This window comes from Diabrotica virgifera, chromosome 9 (genome assembly GCF_917563875.1).
Source record: "Diabrotica virgifera virgifera chromosome 9, PGI_DIABVI_V3a".
Taxonomy (NCBI): Eukaryota; Metazoa; Arthropoda; class Insecta; order Coleoptera; family Chrysomelidae; genus Diabrotica; species Diabrotica virgifera.
The window spans coordinates 158,857,861-158,879,587 of record NC_065451.1 but is presented as its reverse complement, the minus strand read 5'-3'; the positions used below and the strand labels follow the sequence as shown (position 1 = coordinate 158,879,587).

Below are 21,727 nucleotides of genomic sequence, written 5' to 3'. Positions count from 1 at the left end.
GAGCTTTCTTTGGATTTATATTTTCTTTTATTTCCAAATATACTTCTTTTGGAGTTACAGGGCTAATCTCCATTTCATCTTGATCAGGGAGCTCCAAGTTAATTATTTCTTGTTCTTCATTTGGTTGAAGAGTATTTTCTAGGTGATCAGCAAACCTGTTGGCCTTTTGTATATTGCTTCTTGCCCAGCTACCATTAGTATTTCTAATTGGTGGATTCTGTGGATGTGGACTGAAATTCTTGAGTTCTGTATCCCATTTCTTGATAGTGCATAATATTTTCTTTGATTATTACTGCACTACCTCCTTTGGCTGCATTATCAGGTGAGTAGTATGATAAGTTTTATAACCCTTAAATCTAATATATGACTCATTCGTAAAATGGGTTTCAGAAATGAGGCATATGTCTATTTTCTCTATATCTAGTATGGCTTGTAGTTCTTGCTGATGTTTCTCAGAAATTTGACCCAATTTCTTTAAAAAAAAAAAGGAAAATGTTTGTGGGTACCTACCTATGTATGTTTGTATGTTTGTATGTGTGTGGAAAAGGTACACCGATCTGAATTTTTGAAGATATTCTTCTTTAGCGGCGAATCGATTGAGGGTAAAATTGTACATCAACCACGCGCCTGCGCACACTGACAGTATGTAGTTCTGACAGTATATAGTTCATTGATAATCTTTCAAGATAGGTATGTATGTATCTGTAACCGTGCAAATAAGTCATTAAAAGAATATATTAGTGGTTTTAGGAAATGTATTATTTATTATAATTCTTGTGTTTTTGGATTTGTGTTTCCCTGTAGTAAAATAATAAAATATGTAGGCATAACATTTTTACAGTTTGTCGCCGTGTTGTGTAGTTATATCCGAAACTGACGTGTCAATTCAAGTGGCTCAATGGCGTAGTTTGCAGAGCTGTGGGACAGAGAACGGAAGCACACGGAAGGTCGCGGGTTCTAATCCTGGACGATTCATACTTTTTTTATTTTTCGTTATTTTAATAAAAAATTTTTGAAAGTGGTAGATAAGAAAGTTAGTTTAATTTTTAAATAAAATACAAATAACCTGTTAAGTATATTTACTTCGTTTAAATTACCTATATAATAGAGGAATATCTTCTTACGTGCGTACAAAGTACACACACATTCTTTTTTTTTTATCTATGTTTCAAGAGAGGTTAGGGCCGATTCAGAATCTGTGTAGTTTGTGACTTTTGACCAGCCATAAGCCAGATATAGGACTAAGTAGGTAAAATAGGGCATATTTTTTGGGTAAATGTATCTCAGGAAACGGTTCAAGAGTTTTTTATCAATAATCTTGATTACATTTTTAGTTTGGATTTGCCCCTGAGTTTCTCTCCATTTCTTTTGATGGTTCCTTATCAGCCATTTCTGAACCTCGTTTTTCGTAGCATATTTAGTGATGCCACAGAAAGGTTCTAGGCCTTCAAAAGTTTCTCTCGAGTCTTATTTTGCCAACATATCTGCTCATCCATTCCCATGCATTCCTTCATGACTGGGCAGTGGGTACCCATATTAAATACACTTTATTGTGTTTTGCCAGGTTGTTGAGGAGATATAATGTGCAGTTTATCACCAGTTTTGATTCCGCGAGTGGGTTCTTCACTGCCAGAATAGCCTCTTGGCTATCTATGTAAATATTGATTCTCTCAACTTTAGAGTAATTATCAATGATTTCATCAATGCAGATCACCAAAGCAAAAACTTCAGCCTGGAACATAGTTATATGTTGACCTAATTATAAATATAACTAACTACATATAAATAAAACTTATTGTTTCATTTTAGAAAACAATGTGGAAAATACTATTCTATTTTTTCTTTTTGGTTCCGGGGCTATCCATTATAATAATTCCAGGTTGGTATATATTTGTACTCAAACCTGAATATGATCCATTTGTGGCTTCTTTCATCACTGTGATTGGCAGACCTATATTTATTTTATCAATAGGATTTGGAATATATGGATGCTTACACGGTATTGGTGGTAAGTGTATTTAATTTATCCTGAATATTTATAATAATAATAAAGATATATATTAGTGATGAGCGCTCTAATAACCGGCAAAATAACACAAAAGATGGAAAACATAATAAATTGCAAAACAAAAAGAGATGAACCTAATGGAGGTGAAAATTACCATTATAAACGTATAAATTAACATTACATTACATAGTTTCCCACCTATATACAGGAGTATTTTATAAAATTATACTGTCATAGTGACAGTTGTCATACTCCTCTGATACGTCTAAACGTGGAAAAGTACATATAGTTTGTCCGCTATAACTTTTCCCATGCGTGACGATTCATTTTCAAACAAATTAAGTCAAAACATAAAGTGAAACGAACGTCGATGTGTATATACATTTTGTATACTATGTACTACACACATCGGCTTACGTTTCACTTTATGTTTTGACTTAATTTGTTTGAAAATGAATCGTGACGTAATGTTATTTTATACGTTTATAACGATAATTTCCACCTCCACTAGTTGCATCTCTTTTTGTTTCGCAATGTATTATGTTTTCCATCTTTTGCGTTATTTTGCCGGTTATTAGCGCGCCCATCACTGTATAGAAAATTCTAGCTTGGTTATACCGTACTGATGACGACTAATGTGTTAGAAACACGTGTCTACGGTTGCATTCCATCTTTTTTACATATTTTAATTTTGTATTCACATTCACATTGCGAGTGTTTTGCCAATAATTTTCCGTATCTATACGCTCTGAGCTTCGCTGGTGTCGCTCCTGGCGGATTACTAATTCAACTTTCACCGGTAATTTTTAAATTTATTATTTAATTATTATCGCTTACTATTTACAACGCAAAAAAGTAATTAAATTGTAATCGATTTTTTTTAAGATTTTGCTAATCATTTTGACGTTCTATTGATAAAATATGAATTTCTTACTTCGGATACTTTCACATTTATCGTGTAGATGGCGCAGATTAATTTATAATTACATATTACGGAACATTAAAAAAACTTAAATTCAGCATTTAAAACGTAAGTATATTTAAGGTAAAAATATATACCACAGCTTTGACCAACTAATATTTTTTATAATTAATGTTTTTAATTTTAATTTTAAATTAATCACTTTGACATTTATGTCAAATTTCCGGTAAACGTTTACAGACGTGCCACTACTGGCGTTCGCGAATTTGTAAATATCCCCTCTACGTACGAGCTCACACCGTATATTGTATAGTTGTACTCGCCAAAAATTAAAGATTATTTTATTTTGAAGTAATGATCTAAAATGACAATCTTATGATTGATTTAAAAAATGTTGAATACATGGCTAGGCTAAATGCGACTATGGTTATAACGTATACCGTGTGTCAATTGAAAAAGGTGCCATCCTCTATAATTTGGTCCCTATAGAAGATTTAAAAATATGCAAAAGCATGTCAAATTGTTGGGGACAGACACAACACCAAAATCTTTAATGAAAAGGGGAATTTTGAGTATGCCCTCATTTTAAAGGTCGTTGAACTTCGTTTTCAAGAATAACACGTATAGTGGAGTCACTGAAGGTGTTCACCTCCGATTTCGTTGAACCATCATCGATTTTCATGAAAATTGGTGAGTAGTTAGAAGATACTTCAAGGAACAAATGTGACATGATACCAACTTGTGCTTGCAGCCTGGGGGTGGATGCCACCCCTTCTCGGGGGTGAAATTTTTTTGAAGATATTCTTCTTTAGCGGCGAATCGATTGAGGGTAAAATTGTACATGAACCACGCGTCTGCGCACACTGACAGTATGTAGTTCTGACAGTATGTAGTTCATTGCTAATCTTTCAAGATAGGTATGTATGTATCTGTAACCGTGCAAATAAGGCATTAAAAGAATATATTAGTGGTTTTAGGAAATGTATTATTTATTATAATTCTTGTGTTTTTAAATTTGTGTTTCCCTGTAGTAAAATAATAAAATATGTAGGCATAACATTTTTACAATTTGTCGCCGTGTTGTGTAATTATATCCGAAACTTACGTGTCAATTCAAGTGGCTCGATGGCGTAGTTGGCAGAGCGGTAGGACAGAGAACGGAAGCACACGGAAGGTCGCGGGTTCTAATCCTGGACGATTCATACTTTTTTTTATTTTTCGTTATTTTAATAAAAAATTTTTGAAAGTGGTAGATAAGAAAGTTAGTTTAATTTTTAAATAAAATACAAATAACCTGTTGAGTATATTTACTTCGTTTAAATTACCTATACAATAGAAGGATATCTTCTTACGTGCGTACAAAGTACACACACATTCTTTTTTTATTAAAAATAATACCATAAATCGATAGAGAGGCAACTTCTAAGCAAAATTTGTTATATAAAGTTATTAACATAAATCAATACTTTTTGTTTTATTAAATATCAAAGATTTTATTTTTTCTTAAAAAAATGCATGTTTTAAAGCTGTTTTTCACGTATTACTCAAAAACTGTAACCTTTTGTAAAAAAGCTGTTATTACCAAAATTAAAGATAATAAAAGATTTAATATACTCCCCACATAAAGAACTAAACTAATGTTATTTCAATGTGAGTTATGGGTAATTGAATGTATATTTTTTTCGACGAGTACTCAAATCTAAGTATTCAAGCTTACATAACGGGAAAACGATGCATTTTATATAACATACTTGTTAAGCACTTGTCAAAGTACTTCGAAATACTTGTCAAATGAGCTCAGTAGAAGTTAGTAGCGTCAAAATTAAGCAAGTTATGATGAAAATAAGAGAACCCTTTCGATTTTTTTAGTAAAAGTGAAAAATAAAACATACGCCATTTCCACAAAAATTAAAATTTGTAGTAGGTAATCCTCACAAGAATTTCTTTAGGTTGACATAGTTAATGATTTCAACAATTTTGAGCGGTTTAGAATGCATATTTTTGAAAAAAAAAATATAATTTAAAAAAATCAGAATTTTTAAAATTATTGTACGTTTCATTTTCTTTTGTTAACTCCAAAAATCCACAGAGAACGGTAGTTCTCACCAGTGGCGCACAACACCCCTACATGCGACACTATATATACACGAAATTTTCGATTTTCTAAACCTGACTGAATTGAAAATTGGGCCAAATCCTATCTTAAAGTTTAGGAAAAGACTCGTCCATTCATATGTCAACCATCAATTTTGGTCCAAGGGTGTGGATTTTACGGCCCTTCCCATTTAAAGCCTGTTTTTCGTTCTCGTCCCAAAAACTCCCAAAAATTTCAAAAATTTAAGCCCGACCTTTGCGGCTTCTGATAGCACAGATAATAATTACCTTTCGAACGCATGTTAAATTTTGAAAATCGGTTATACCACTCAAGAGTTATCGAGCTCAGAAATATGACTCAATTTTTATTTAAAAAATGGAAAATGTTTGTGGATATGTATGTATGTATGTATGTGTGTGGAAAAGTTACACCGATCTGAATGTTTTTTTCTGTGTTTCAAGAAGGTGTGAGGGCCGATTCAGAACCGGTCTAATTTTTTACTTCTGACTACCCTTAAGCCAGCTAGAGGGCTAGGTAGATACAAAATAGCATATTTTTTGGGCGTATATATCTTAGGTTCAAGGAAAGACAGGAAAACCGCAAATACACCAAATCAATAGAGTCGAGTTAAGCTTTCAAATGGCGTTTAAGCGATCAAGCTGAGACATACACACTGCTCACCATAGCCAAAAACTGAAAAATTAAACTTTGAAAATTTTGGTTTTTCGACAATTACTCAAAATTTCAACCTACGAATTGCGCCAATAACTGAGCGTTTGTAGAAGGACTCAGGACACGTCTAACGGTGTATACCTCATATCTGGTAAAATTCGAATTTTTAAGTTATAGGGAATATAATCTATTTCTTATGGGAAAAACGGTTTTTCAAGCTCAATAATTCCTGTAATATGTTCAGTTATCACACTCGATCTTGGATGCATCAGATACTACTTGTCAATACGTTTCAAATTCATGTTTAGTGATCAACATCAGGTAAGCCGTTCAGAAGTTATAGAGCTCCAAATGTATAATCAGTCCAGGAACTGAATCTTTTCACTTCGCAATTTTTACAGAATGCTTGATTGCTTGATTTGCTTGAAAATTTGGCAATAAGTAGTGAATAGTCCAAGGATCAAAATCTATATGATGCCGAAAGACGCTTTTACCATGTGGTGGTTGCCACCCCATCTTGAAGGTGGAAATTTTTTATTATATTTTAACCGCAAATTTTGGTAAAAACATTAATTGTAAGCAAAAAATGTTTTATATTTTTTTTGATAAAATTAATAGTTTTCGATTTATTGGTTATCGAAACTTAGTTTATATCGAAAAAGTCAATGTTATTAATCAATCATGGTTTATGAACTTGTAGTGGCTACAATGCTAAGTTTTATTGGGCAATCCGAGTTGATTTGCCGGCCATAATTACATAATTATTAGTATGGCTGGGATATGAACTCGGATTGTCTTATCACTGATGTCGTAAGTACTAGATCATTTGGGAGAGAATGCGACCAATGCGACGCACGCCAGAAAACGGCAATTCTCGCTAGTAGCGCACAACCCCTCTACATGCGACACTATATACACGAAATTTTCGATTTTCTAAATCTGACTAAATTAAAAAATTAAAGTATAGGAAATGACTCGCCCATCCATATGTGAATATTTCATTTTGGTCATAGGGTGTGGATTTTACGTATTCCTATTTAGGGTCTGTTTACACACATACACCCCTACATGCGACACTATATATACACGAAATTTTTTATTTTCTAAACCTGACTGAATTGAAAACTCAGCATATTACTTCTCCATTTTGGTCCAAGGCTGTGGATTTTACGGCCCTTCCCATTTAGGGTCTGTTTTTCGTTCTCGTCCCCAAAACTCCCAAAAATTTCAAAAACTTAAGTTCGACCTTTGCGGCTTCTGATAGCACAGATCATTACCTTTCCAACGCATGTTTAATTTTGAAAATCGGTTATACCGTTCAAAAGTTACCGAGCTCAGAATTAGAACTCAATTTTGATTTAAAAAGGGGAAAAATGTTTGCGGATATGTATGTATGTATGTGAAAAAGTTACACCGATCTGAATTTTTTTTCTGTGTTTCAAGAGGGTGTGAGGGCCGATTCAGAACCGGTGTAATTTTTAACTTCTGACTACCCGTAAGCCAGCTATAGGGCTAGGTAGATAAAAAATGGCAAATTTTTTGGGCGTATATATCTTAGGTTCAAGGAGAGACAGGAAAATCGCAAATACACCACATCAATAGGGTTGAGTTAAGCTTTCAAATGGTGCCTAAGCGATCAAGCTCAGATATACACAAAATTGAAAAACTAAACTTTGAAAATTTTGGTTTTTCGACAATTACTCAAAATTTAAACCTACGAATTGCGCCAATAACTGAGCGTTTGTAGAAGGACTCTATGCGAATCTAACGTTGTTTACCTCATATCCGGGAAAATTCGAAATTTTAAGTTATACGCTTCATAAGTATGATCAAATCTATTTCCTATAGGGAAAAACGGATTTTCAAGCTCAATAATTTCTGTTACATCTTTAGTTTTCATACTTGATCTCAGATCCATCAGATACTACTTGTCAATACGTTTCAAACTCATTTTTAGTGATCAAAATCTGTTAAGCCGTTTAGAAGTTATTAAGCTACAAAAGTATAATCCAATTAACGATTATTCCCGAAATGGTTTATGTAGTTGTACTGGTTACGACGCTAAATTTGATCTGCAACGGGCAATCCGAGTTCATTTACCGGCCATCCCAATATTTTTATTCAATCTATTTCGACTAGAAAAAAAATCTTGTGTACATTCTATGGACACTAGATCATTTGGGAGATAATGCGACAAAGGTGTATAAATATATATATTTATACATTATAAATACTATTTATAAAGCTTAACGTGTAATCGAGAAAAATTGCATTCAACTTCATACATTTAATTTGTATATAACTTGAAAAACTCCTGATACAAGAATAAAAAACCGCTAAACGCCGTAAAAATGAGTGGCGCATACAATATTCCAGCTACAAAAGATCTGATATGAAAATTACGTGGCGCGAAAATGTATTTTCATTTTGATGCAAAACAAAATTCTAGTTTTATTTTAAAAGATTTTTCCATAATATTTGCTAAATTTGAAGTAAACGCGCCACAAAAGAGTAAATTTGATACAGTTTGAATTTTGAAACTCTTTGTGGCGCGTTTACTTCAAATTTAGCAAATATTATGGAAAAATCTTTTAAAATAAAACTAGAATTTTGTTTTGCATCAAAATGAAAATACATTTTCGCGCCACATAATTTTCATATCAGATCTTTTTTAGCTGGAATATTGTATGCGCCACTCATTTTTACGGCGTTTAGCGGTTTTTTATTCTCGTACTTAATATACGTAAAAAATCATATACAACTAAATTTTAGTTTTTTCTGTTCCAAATACTTTATCCATTTTGCTATTTCCGTAGAGTAAAAAATAACCGTGATAGAATCATTTAATATTTTAATTTTGCTGCGAGAACCATGTAACCGGGGCCATTTAACCTTTTATTTTTAAAAAAGTAAGAGGTTTAAAAGACTAATTTTGACGTTTGTTAATAGCTCTTGGAATAAACTTTTAACTAGTTTTTAGGTGAACCTTATATCTTAAAAATTAACGGAGTTATTTACAAAAAAAACAATAACATTTTTTGGAAAAAATTTTAAAAGATACATTTTGAAACATTTTTGGTGCATAAGTTTTAATGCTATTAACTTGTTCGAGGGATCATTTGATAGATATTTCTATGAACTTTGACAAATGTTGAATAAATTTATGTTATAAAATGCACCATTTTCCCGGTATTTAAGCTTGAATACTTAGATTTGGGTACTCGACGAAAGAAATATACATTCAATTACCTATAACTCACTTTTAGTTAACATTGAAAGGTTTTTCTAGTAAGGAGTTTATTTGATTTTTTATAAGCCTTAATTTTGATAATAATAACTTTTTTGCAAAAACTGATAGTTTTTGAGTTATTTATGAAAAATCGGTTAAAAACATACATTTTTCTCACGAAAAATTAAATTCTTTCATCTTTAATAACTCCAAAAGTTTTGATTTATTTTAATAAATTTGTATAACAAATTTTGCTTATAATTTGTCCCTCTATCGAATTGTGGGGATATTTTTAATAAAATAATTTTCACCCCCGAGGAGGGGTGGCATCCACCCCCAGGGTCAAAGCGCAAGTTGGCACCATGTCACCTTTGTTTCTTAAGATATCCTCTAACCACTCACCAATTTTCATGCAAATCGATGGAGGTTCAACGAAATCGGAGGTAATAGCTCATATCCACCTTCAGTGACTGCACTAATATATTATATTTCTTTTAAGTACTTTTAGGACAAATCTTGGAATCAATATTCCAAAAAATTTTTATATTAAATGTAACTATATTAAATATCGAGTTACGAACTCGATATTTAATATAGTTACGATTTTACTTGATTTTTACAAAAATACTCTACTCCAATACTCCGAAAAATATTTAATTTGGAGTTCTGAACTTGATACTTAATGCCTTTATAGTTTCACGTGATTTTTCCAAAAGTACCTACTGAAAATACTTAAATATAATATATGTGATATTCTTGAGAAGGTGATTGAACAACATTTAGAATGAGGTATCACTCAACCCCTCTTTCCATTAAATATTTTGGGGGTTGTGTCTGCCCTGCTAGAGAGTTAATGTAATTTAGTTAAAAAGTGGTCTACAAAATGTCCCTTCACACATAAATTTGACGTGCTTTTGCGTGTTCTTATATTTTCTATCGGGACCAAATTATAGAGAGTGGTACCCTCTATTTTTTGGGTTCTTAAATTAATACTTAATATCTTCACAGAGTTACTTGATTTTTCCAAAAATACTCCAAAAAATACTCAAAACAGAAAATCAATCGGGAGTTCAATGCTCAAAAAAATTTGGAGAAACTTGATACTTAATTGTTTTACGGTTTCAATTGAATTTTTCAGAAGTACTGAAAAGAAGTATATTGTATGTGATATTTTTGAGAAGGTGGTTGAACGACATTTAAAATGAGATATCACTCAACCCTTCATTCGATTATAGTGGGTTGATGTAATTTAGTTGAAAAGTAGTCTACAAAGTGTCCCCTTCACAGATAAAGATGTGTTTTTGCATATTTTTTGATTTTCTATTGGGACCAAATTATACAGGGTTAGTGCAGCCGATATGTGAAACAATTATGCATTTAATGATAGAAGCATATAATTTGGACCACATATACTACACATATAAAGCTTTAAATTTAGATACGAGGCCATCTCAGATTTTGCCTTTTACAAAAATGGCGTGCATTCAAATTGGCGACTATACATATATGACTAATAGCACGATAACTTTTGAACGAGACGTTCTTTTTCAACCGGTATGTGGTCTTTTTTTAATGTATAAGATTAAGCTCTTGAACCGGAAGAATCGGTTTACCAAAAGTTGTGTTTTTGCTGGTTTTTATGTAAAAATATGTTGTTTTATTTTTAATTTTTTCACCCTGTATATATTGATTTTCCAAAAAGCTAATACCGCCATTGAAAAGAGCGTAAAAATATATTTTAGGAAATATTTTGAACTTTTATGAACTTTTATGAACTTTTATGTTAATTACCATTTAATAAATGCATAACGTATCTTCACATGTACCTATGTGCGGCAGATTCATTTTGAATGCCCGCCATTTTTGTAATAAACAAAATCTGAGATGCCTCACATCTAAATTTGAATCTTTGTATGTATAGTGTGTGTGGTCCAAATTATGTGCTGTACGAATCTGCCGCACATATGTAGGCTCATAGGTACATGTCAATGTCAAGATACGTTATGCATTTATTAATTGGTAGTTAACATAACTAAATAGTTCAAAATATTTCCTAAAAAATATTTTTACGCTCTTTTCAACGCCGGTATTGCCTGTTTGAAAATTAATACATACAGGGTAAAAGAATTGAAAAAATAAACAACCTATTTTTACATAAAAAAACAGGAAAAACACAACTTCTGGTAACCGATTCTTCGGTTCAAGACCTCGATTTTTTACGTCAAAAAAAGAACCTATATACCAAATTTGGTTGAAATCGGACTTTTCATTCAAAAGTTATCGTGCTATTAGTCACATATGTATAGTCACCATTTTGAATGCCCGCCATTTTTGTAAAAGGCAAAATCTGAGATGGCTTCATATCTAAATTTGAACCTTTGTATGTGTAGTACACGTGGTCCAAATTATATGCTTCTACCATTAAATGCACAACAATTCTTATAATATTCGCACGAATCTGCCGCACATAGGTACATGTGAAGATAAGTTATGCATTTACTAAATGGTAATTAACATAACTAAAAAGTTCAAGATATTTCCTAAAAAATATTTTTACGCTCTTTTTAATGCCGGTATTACCTTTTTGAAAAATTAATACATACAGGGTGAAAGAATTGAAAAAATAACACATATTTTAACAAAATTAATCAGGAAAACACAACTTCTGGTAAACCGATTCTTCCGGATCAAGGGCTTAATTTTATTAATCAAAAAAATAACCTATATACCAAATTTGGTTGAAGTCGGACTTTTCGTTCAATAGTTATCGTGCTATTAGTCACATATGTATCGTCGCAATTTTGAATGCCCGCCATTTTTGAAAAGGTAAAATCTGAGATGGTCTCGTATCTAATTTTGAACCTTTATGTGTGTAGTATGTGTGGTCCAAAATATGCTTGTATCATTAAATGCACAATTCTTATAATATTTGCACAAATCTGCCGCACTAGGTGGCACCTTTTCAAATTGACACACTGTATAGGTATTTATAAGGAATTGAGTATTGGATTTTTTCCTCTGGAAGCTTTTGCCTTCAAAAGGCATACCTACTAGTTAATTTGAAATATTAGTGATATCTAAGTTTACTCAAAATTGAATGCTAACTAAAAAAGTGTGATAAATTGGAAAAATGTTATGAGTCATAACTTCAGTTTTGGTAATGAAAACTTTTTGTAAAAACTTACATAGTTTTTGAGCTATTTGTGAAAAATCGCTTAAAAATATGCATTTTTTTCACGAAAAATTACAATCTTTGATATAACAAATTTTGCTTAGAATTTGTCCCTCTTACGATTTATGGGGTTAGTAAAATAATTTTCTCCAACGAGAAGGTGGGGATAATTCCAGTTTTTTCATTGATGCCGCATTCAAGGTCTAAGCTTCTATTCCATAAAACAAAGTCAATAAAACGTAGTGGATCTCTTGTGAAGAGCACTTTTTTCATTTTGTAAAAATTTGCTCTAGCCTTTTCTATTGCAATTTTGATTTCCTGGAAGTAATCATTTGTGGAGTTGATCATTGTTCCAAGATATGCATATTGGTCTAATCGTTCCAATTAGTGTTGCCCAAAATCGGTCTTGGTCTTGCAGTCTTGGTCTTGTTCTTGCGTTTTCGCAAGACCAAGACCAAGACTAAGACTGCCTAATTTTAGCAAGACCAAGACCAAAACTTTTCGTGCAAGACTTGAGCAAGAACAAGACTAAGCCTGCGAGACTCTTGCGTCTTGCAGTTAGAGCTGAGGGTCGTTTTAGGGAGTAATAAGTTCGGCTATATTCTTCGATACTCTATGAGAAACAAAAAAAATTGTAAAAAAAAAATTTGAAAATTCGATTTATGCGCATTACGAACAATACCATAAACATAGATTGCGAATCTAAATATCCATTAAAAACACTTGACACATTTGACATATACTCAGAGGTCATTATTATAATGTAAATCACCTTAGCTGATAGAAAATATACTTAATAAGTATATAAGTAATATTTTTTTTCAATATTAGTTTTCTAGGAATCCAAACACCAAAAATCTTATCTGTATAATATAGTAAGACTATTATGTATTGTTTATGCTGACTGTGCTATGAGGTCACTCGCCTAAACAAAATTTGCCGAAAAAGCGCGGCTATTATTTAAAAGTATCATAAGATAACGATACGAGACAAAAGTAACTACAGATAATTCCGGATATCGTGTAAACAAAATACCGAAATACCTATTATTTTAACGATATACACTTCTTCAAAGAAATTAACGCACCACCTTAAAAACGGGTCATTAATTTTTAATGTCTTAAATTTCCTAAACGTGTTGTCAGATTTAAGTGATTTTTTTAATATGTTGTCTTATTCTTTATAAATATTGCTGTAATAATATTTTTGCTAGACAGGTCAATTATTGTCATTGTATACCAGGTGGGGTGGCGATTGGGCTATGCTGGTCTATTACGCAATCGAATTTAAAGCGGACTGTATGGAAATAATAACAAAAAAATTCTTACCTTATTTTAACTGGTAGGTCGAGAAGTCTTCAGTTATTAGTAAGGTGAAGGAAGGAGGGAGAAAGGGTTAATTTATTTTTTACTATAACTGAAACCGGCGTTTTTTGGCGACACTTGATAACTACAGGAAACGACTTAACAATTCAATTTGTTCTTACTTACTGACGACCACGACTAGTTAGTACTAACGAAAGGTAATTAAAGAGAAAACAAAAAATTTAGTACAATATCTGGGCAAGAAAATAGGCCAGGTACTTCGAATGAAATAATTTTAATGAGGCCAAAACATCCTGCCCCCCCGAGTTTATTTTTAAAATAAACGAAAAATCAACGAAAACTAATTTAATTTTAATATGCTAAGTCTGCACATGAACCCATCACCCTAAACTAAAATTTTAACTATCAAATAAAATAAAAAAATCCTCTCCAGTTTATTGACTGGGTAGAGGACACAGTTTAACGACTGGGCGCATGTAACTACCGTGCTTGGTTCGCACTTTTACGATTCGAACAATCCCATCTTTTCCAGGATACAAAGTCTCTATGACTGCCAGAGGCCACTGTAAAGGTGGGATAGTTTCATTTTTTATTATAACTACCATTCCCTCTTTGGGAGGGTTCGAGTTAGTGTTCCATTTTAAACGAGACTGCATAGAAGACAAATATTCTGAATGCCATCTTTTCCAATAATGTTGAACAATGCAATCTAATAATTTATATCTTTTCAAAGTACTCATATTTTTATCAAGATCAATATCCATCGAGGGTAATGACACTAAAGGTTCTGTACATAAAAAATGCGATGGAGTCAGCGCGACTGGATTTTCAGGGTCGTTACTTTGAACACAAAGAGGACGCGAATTCAAAAGACACTCGATTTGTGTCAGAACAGTTAAAAATTCTTCGTAAGTAAGGATTTGATTCCCCACAACTCTATTTAAATGAAGTTTTACACTTTTTATATTGCTTTCCCAAATACCACCGAAGTGACTGCCATAAGGTACGTTCATTTTCCAAGAAATTTTGGTATTATTAAGTTCCTGTTGGAATGCATCTTTATAAGTTTTTGAAGTAGTTAATTGATATATTTCATCGAGGACTCTCTTGGCACCCACAAAATTTGTGCCATTATCTGAATATAAAACCTTACAATTTCCACGACGAGATAAAAATCTTTTGAAAGTGGCTAAGAAACAATCTGTAGAGAGCGAGGAGGCTAATTCAAGATGTATGGCTTTCGTACTTAGACAAACAAACAAACATACGTAAGCCTTTTGAGTTTTTACGCCACGATATTTTCCTATAGTAATGGAAAACGCACCAGTATAATCTACACCAGTGTGTAAAAAGGCTTTTGCCTGATTGACTCTTACGGCGGGTAAGTCAGCCATCATAGGATAGGTAGGTTTAGGATTAAGACGAAAACAACGATTACATCTCCAAATTCTATTTCTGATGGCCTGACGACTAGATAGTATCCAATAATTTGTTCTCAGAAGATTTTGCAACAAATACGCTCCAGCATGTAAATGCAATTTATGGAAATAATCTATTAACAAAATGGTTAAAGGATCGGCTTTGGGCAACAAAATCGGATGTTTTTGTTCAAAACTACATTGGGAGTTGGACAAACGTCCACCTACTCTAATTATTCCATTTTCAATAAATGGATTCAAACGACGTATGGAAGATTTTACAACGAGATTTTGAGAAAGGGCTTTATATTCTTCAGAAAAATGCTTTTGCTGGACAGCTCGAATTAATTCAATTTCTGCAATTTTTAAATCAAATAGAGATATCCGTTTATTTAAAGACAATTTTCTAAGAAATCTCAATACGTATACTGTGGAATTTAAAAGTTTCGACCAACTGGAAAAATATTCAATAAGAGTATACAGCGGAGAAATTACACGAGTGACATTACCAAAGAAGGTTTGTGATCTATATTCAGAATCACAAATCATAATTTCCTGTCCGTTGACAGACTGAATAGGCCAATATTCTGGCTCCAACAGTAACCAATTTGGACCAGTAAACCATGTGGAATGGTTGACTAACGAAGAAGGAAACAAACCTCGAGAGGCGCAATCAACAACATTTTCCTTTCCAGGAACAAAAAACCAATACTCTGACGGAACCATCTTATGAATTGTAACAACTCTATTTTGAACAAATATTTTGAGATTTTTCTCTGAGGACTTTATCCAATTTAATACAATCATGGAATCACTTAAGGCAAAAATTTTATCAATATTATGTCTAGGAGAATAAGTTTCAATAGCATGTGAAAGAAGCTTTGAGAGAAGAAGCGCTCCACAAAGCTCTAATCGAGGAAGAGTTATTTTAGACATTGGAGATACTTTAGATTGAGAGTACAGTAAAGTAACTTTAACTTGACCTGTACAATTAACAACCCTGGAATAAACAATGGCTGCGTATCCAGCAGCACTTGCGTCTGAAAATCCTACAAAAGACAACGACGAATTAGGTGTAACTGCTATATGGCGTGGAATTTGTATTTTGTATAGGACATGAAATTCATTTTGAAACTTTTCCCATGCTATTTCGATTTCTTTTGGTACGGTACTATCCCAATCTACCTTTAGAGTCCAAAGTTTCTTTATCCAAATTTTAAGCAAGAGGGTTATAGGAGATAGGAATCCCAAGGGATCAAACATACGAGCAACAAGTGAGAGCATGTTTCTTTTTGTACAACGGGTCGATGAGGGTATTTCTAACCCAAAACTAAAATTGTCACATTTTTCTTCCCATTGCAATCCTAACACTTTGGAGACTGACTTATCAAATTGTTTGGTTTTGACCAATTGAAGGGGTTCGGGGATTGTCGATAGTAGATCGTTCGAGTTCGACATCCATTTGGTTAATTTAAAACCACCTTTTTGAAACAAATTCACTAACTGAGTGTGTGTAACTATAGCTTCAGAAACATTTGGAAAACTGCTAATAAAATCGTCTACATACATATCTCTTAAAATTGGGATGATAGCATCAGGAAAACTTTTAGATTCGTCATTACATAATTGTTTTATTACCCTGAGACTAAGATATGGTGAGGCTTTTACTCCAAAAGTTAAAGTATTTAATTGGAAAATAGAAATAGGATCATTGGTATCAAATCTCCACAAAACTCTTTGAAACGAACAATGAGATTCAACCACTTTAACCTGCCTATACATTTGTTTCAAATCAGCGACAATTGCGATTGGAAAAAGACGAAAATTCAACAATATTGTGGTAGGATTATTTTGTAATTTTGGACCTTTATAAAGAATTTCATTTAATGACGGTCCTTTACTAGTTTTCATAGAGGCATCAAAGACTATTCTACAAGGAGTGGAAGGGCTATCTGATTTAAAAACACAATGATGGGGAATATAATACGACAACGAATCAATGGTTTGAATGGGAACTAAACTCATGTGCTTTTGGTCTAAATAGTCTTGAAAGATATCACAGTAAAGTTTTCTAAGTTCTGGGTTTGGTGCTAGGCGATTTTCTAAGGACAACAATCTATTTTTAGCAAGAACAAAAGAATCACCCAGTACATTAGGATCATTTTGGAACGGCAATGAAACTGTGTATCTACCATCTGCATCTCTACATACATTTTCTAAAAATAAATTTTCACAAATTTCATCTTCTGATGAACTATTAGTAACAGTGGGCAAATCCTCTAATTCATACATTCTTTCGACCAAGGAATCTAAATTCAACAAAGGGTTACAGACGAAAGACAAATATGTGTGGATTTTTTCAAAATTTGGTGCAGCTGAGCCCATGACTACATAACCTAAACTAGTCTCAATAGCTGATAGAGAATCTTCGCATGACACTCTATTACAACCAATGATATTTGAAAAGACAGATAAGCCTAAAATACCATCTATCTTGCCAGGAAAAAAGAAATTCGGGTCAGCTAATTTCAAGTGTTCTATACTGTTAATACAGTCTTTGTCAACTGGTTGATCTGGCAACTTATTAGAGATTGTGTCTATAAGCAACACTTCTATAGGATATTGTATTTTTTTTATCAAAATGGGAAAAGATAACAATGTTGGTTTTACCTACTATCGGGGTGGTTGATCCTCCTATACCAGAAACTGTCAAATTTAATTTCGAATAACTTAGGCCTAATTTTCGGGAACAATCAAAAGTAAGAAAATTAGCAGAAGAACCACTATCTAACAAAAATCTAACCTTGTGAGCACTACCCCATTTATCAACAACTTTAACCATTATTGTCCCAAACCGACTAACATAACTCGATTCTGATTCATTTGGGATATTTTTAGAATGGCGGACATGTAAACTAGAAGGATTATCAGAAGAACCAGAGGTAGGCTCAGTACTAGTGGAGGGAAATGGAACATTCTCATTAGGCCGAGTAGTATTTGGCTTATGCAACTTGGAATGGTGCCTAGCTTTGCACACAACACAAGAAAATTTTGACGGACAATTGGATACTCGATGCTTTGAAGAAAAACAATTTAAACATAAATTATTTTCCTTCACTAATTTAAATCTGGATTCAAATGGTAGCCCTAAAAAGTGCTTACAGTCTTTAATTAAATGTGGGCCTTTTTTACAAACAACACAATCTATGGAGGAATACGTATTCTGTTCTTGCAAATGAAACGATTTGTTCGGTTTTTGAAACGAAAAATTATTTTTGGAATTCCTTGATCTATCATTTTTAATAAGAGATTTACTACGTTGGCGTAAAAATTTCAATAAATCATCATAAGCGGGTAAATCATTATTATTTCTTATTAAATCAAATGAATCTATGGTATCTTGTGGTAATTTTAACATAGCTAAATAAGTTAAAATATGATCATCTAAATTATCGAGATTTAATCGTTTTAGTGCAGAAACATTAGTATCAAACTTTTCCAAAAATATTTCCAAATATGATGGATTATTAGATTGCAAACCGCGAAAATTAACAATTCGATCCATATAGAGATTAAACAAATATTTTTTATCATTATATCTTTCAACAAGCATATTCCAAATAATGTCATAATTATTAGGAATGGGTTCTATTGAGCTACAGCTTTTCAAGGCTTTCCCGGAAATACAACTCAACAAATACTGTAGCTTATCGGACTTGGGATATTCTATTTTGTTATGAACAAATTGTTTGAAATTTTCATAGAAAACAGGCCACAGAGATATATCTTCACCATCAAACTTAACTAATTCAAATTTGGGCATTTTAATAGTAGAATTATTAGTACTATTGGGATTATTACTCAAAACAGCAGGTTTATTTATTAATAATGAAGCTAAATATTCAATATTGGAGTAGAGATCATAAAATGCATCTAAATGCGTATGGTATGCAACGCCAGCATCTGGCTCCATCTCTTGTTTTAATATAACGATATCTTGAACAATTTCCTCATATTCTGATAGAGTTTTTTCGAAAGTACTATATCTAACTGCAAAGTTACGCATTTTTGAGGCATTTTCTGGATCTTTTTCTAAGGCCGACCCGGCATCGTAACATAATTGAGCCCTACGAAAGATAGTTTCACGTTTAGAGCATAATCGCTCCAATTTTAGTTCGTTTTGACTTTTAGGCATGTTTAATAATAAATATTGAAATTCTTTCAAAAAATTATCAATGATGAAGAAATAAAATGGAACAAAACCCAAAATATGTCAAGAATAGTAGTTAGGTGTATATATTTTTTCAACAAGTACTAAAATTTTATTAAACTAAATCCAAACAAATTATTTTTAGGTTTGCAAAATATCCAAATCAAATATATTTACTTAATCAAAATCGATTTCACTAAGCGATGGGTTCAGAAGCAAAAACACGAATTCAATGTTCCAACTATAGTCGACCGAAGAACAAGGTTTTTCGATACACGACAAAAAAAGGGTACACTACGATTTAATTAGATTTTAACACGACAAATATACTATACCGATTACAATTATAATTTTAAATAAATTTATCCAATGCGAAAAATACGATAGATCAGATCTTGAACCGGCAAAGCAACAACGAAATTGATTCAAGACGATCCGGCTAGAAGGCCAAACTTATGGGGTGGCGATTGGGCTATGCTGGTCTATTACGCAATCGAATTTAAAGCGGACTGTATGGAAATAATAACAAAAAAATTCTTACCTTATTTTAACTGGTAGGTCGAGAAGTCTTCAGTTATTAGTAAGGTGAAGGAAGGAGGGAGAAAGGGTTAATTTATTTTTTACTATAACTGAAACCGGCGTTTTTTGGCGACACTTGATAACTACAGGAAACGACTTAACAATTCAATTTGTTCTTACTTACTGACGACCACGACTAGTTAGTACTAACGAAAGGTAATTAAAGAGAAAACAAAAAATTTAGTACAATATCTGGGCAAGAAAATAGGCCAGGTACTTCGAATGAAATAAATTTAATGAGGCCAAAACACCAGGTGTACCAATCAAACTATGTTTTTTCTCACTCTGTGGAATATTTTAGCATTATGCTAACTTATTATTCAAGCATGCAATAGCATACTGAAATTAAAACCCAACTACAGCCTCATATTTTCTTAGCATTCTGTTTTTTATTCATTCACTTATATTGGATAATAAAAAAGTTCCGTACTTTTTTAACTAGCCATGTTTTTCATCAATACAGGATGTTTTTAAATAAATATGGCAAACTTTAATGGGTAATTCTGCACGAAAACGTAATGACAGTTTTTTTCATAAACGTTTACTTTATATATTCTTCGTTTCCCAAATAGGGGTGTTGAAACTTTCTTACGAACTGACGATTTATTTATTGCTCTAAAACCGGTTGAGATATGCAAATGAAAATTACGTGGCGCGAAAATGTATTTTCATTTTGATGCAAAACAAAATTCTAGTTTTATTTTAAAAGATTTTTCCATAATATTTGCTAAATTTCAAGTAAACGCGCCACAAAAGAGTTTCAAAATTCAAACAGTATCAAATTTACTCTTTTGTGGCGCGTTTACTTCAAATTTAGCAAATATTATGGAAAAATCTTTTAAAATAAAACTAGAATTTTGTTTTGCATCAAAATGAAAATACATTTTCGCGCCACGTAATTTTCATATCAGATCTTTTGTAGCTGGAATATTGTATGCGCCACTCATTTTTACGGCGTTTAGCGGTTTTTATTCTTGTATCAGGAGTTTTTCAAGTTATATACAAATTAAATGTATGAAGTTGAATGCAATTTTTTGGTGTTGAAATAGGGGGTGTTGAAACTTTCTTACGAACTGACGATTTATTTATTGCTCTAAAACCGGTTGAGATATGCAAATGAAATTTTGTGGGCTTGAAGAGGTAGTTTTAACTTTAGTTAGTTAGAACATAGGCAGGTATCACTTGGATCGTGGGTTCAAACCTCACCCGGTGTCAGTTGTTTAGATATTTATTAATTTGGCTAGTCTTTATACTATTGCTATGATATTCAAGCTCCAAATGTACCTCTCTGTTACGTTGTTCTAAGATATGCGATAGGCTAATGGGCAACTGCGAGACTTGCAAGACTCTTGCTGCAAGACCAAGACCAAGACCAAGACCGGGAGTGCAATACCAAGACCAAGACCAAGACCAGGTGCACTGGCGCAAGACCAAGACCAAGACTGTCTAAGTCTCGTCTTGGTCTTGCATTTGAGCAACACTAGTTCCAATTGGTTCCGTTTATGAAGAGATTCTCGTTATCTCTTTGAGTTTTCGATATTATCATAAATTTTGTCTTCTTGACGTTCATTGTTAAACATAACTATGATACATTTATTTATTTATTTATAATAGACCTGGATTGCGCGTACCAAAAAAACTTGATTAATAGCAAGCTGAAAATTTTTTAATAGCTTAACGGTGTCTAATCGGACAAACTGTGATGTATGGGAACACTGGAACAGGAGAAGTTTTAATTGTGGCGCGTGATTTTAATTGTGGAACGTGACATCCTGACAAGTTTATGATTGTAAAAACTAGCAGGTTGTTTTTAAGTTTATTCAATAGCAAACTTCATATAACATATAAAAATATGTTGGGCATTTTAATAAGTCCGACACATAGAACATGTTAAATGACAGCAATTATGTTGGTGCTGAATAGCAGTCTGATTTTTGTATGAGAGTTTAATGAAAGGGTAACTCAATTGGGTAAATCAATTGGAAGTTCTGTCCGACAAAATAGATGGGACGTTTTAGTAGTCTGATATTCGAAATCTGTAACCTGTTCCACAATTAAAACTTCCCCTATTTCAGTGTTCCCGTATATCAAGGTTTG

General features: G+C 32.6%; 1 protein-coding gene across 1 annotated transcript in view; it reads left to right on the top strand.

Moving 5' to 3' along the window:
* Nucleotides 1-21,727, top strand: part of LOC126892660 (nose resistant to fluoxetine protein 6-like) — a 153,081-nt gene that overhangs the window by 117,672 nt on the left and 13,682 nt on the right. Inside the window, exon 9 of the mRNA XM_050662302.1 lies at nt 1,810-2,008. Within this exon, the coding sequence (XP_050518259.1) occupies nt 1,810-2,008 (199 nt within the window). The remainder of the gene's footprint in view (nt 1-1,809; nt 2,009-21,727) is intronic.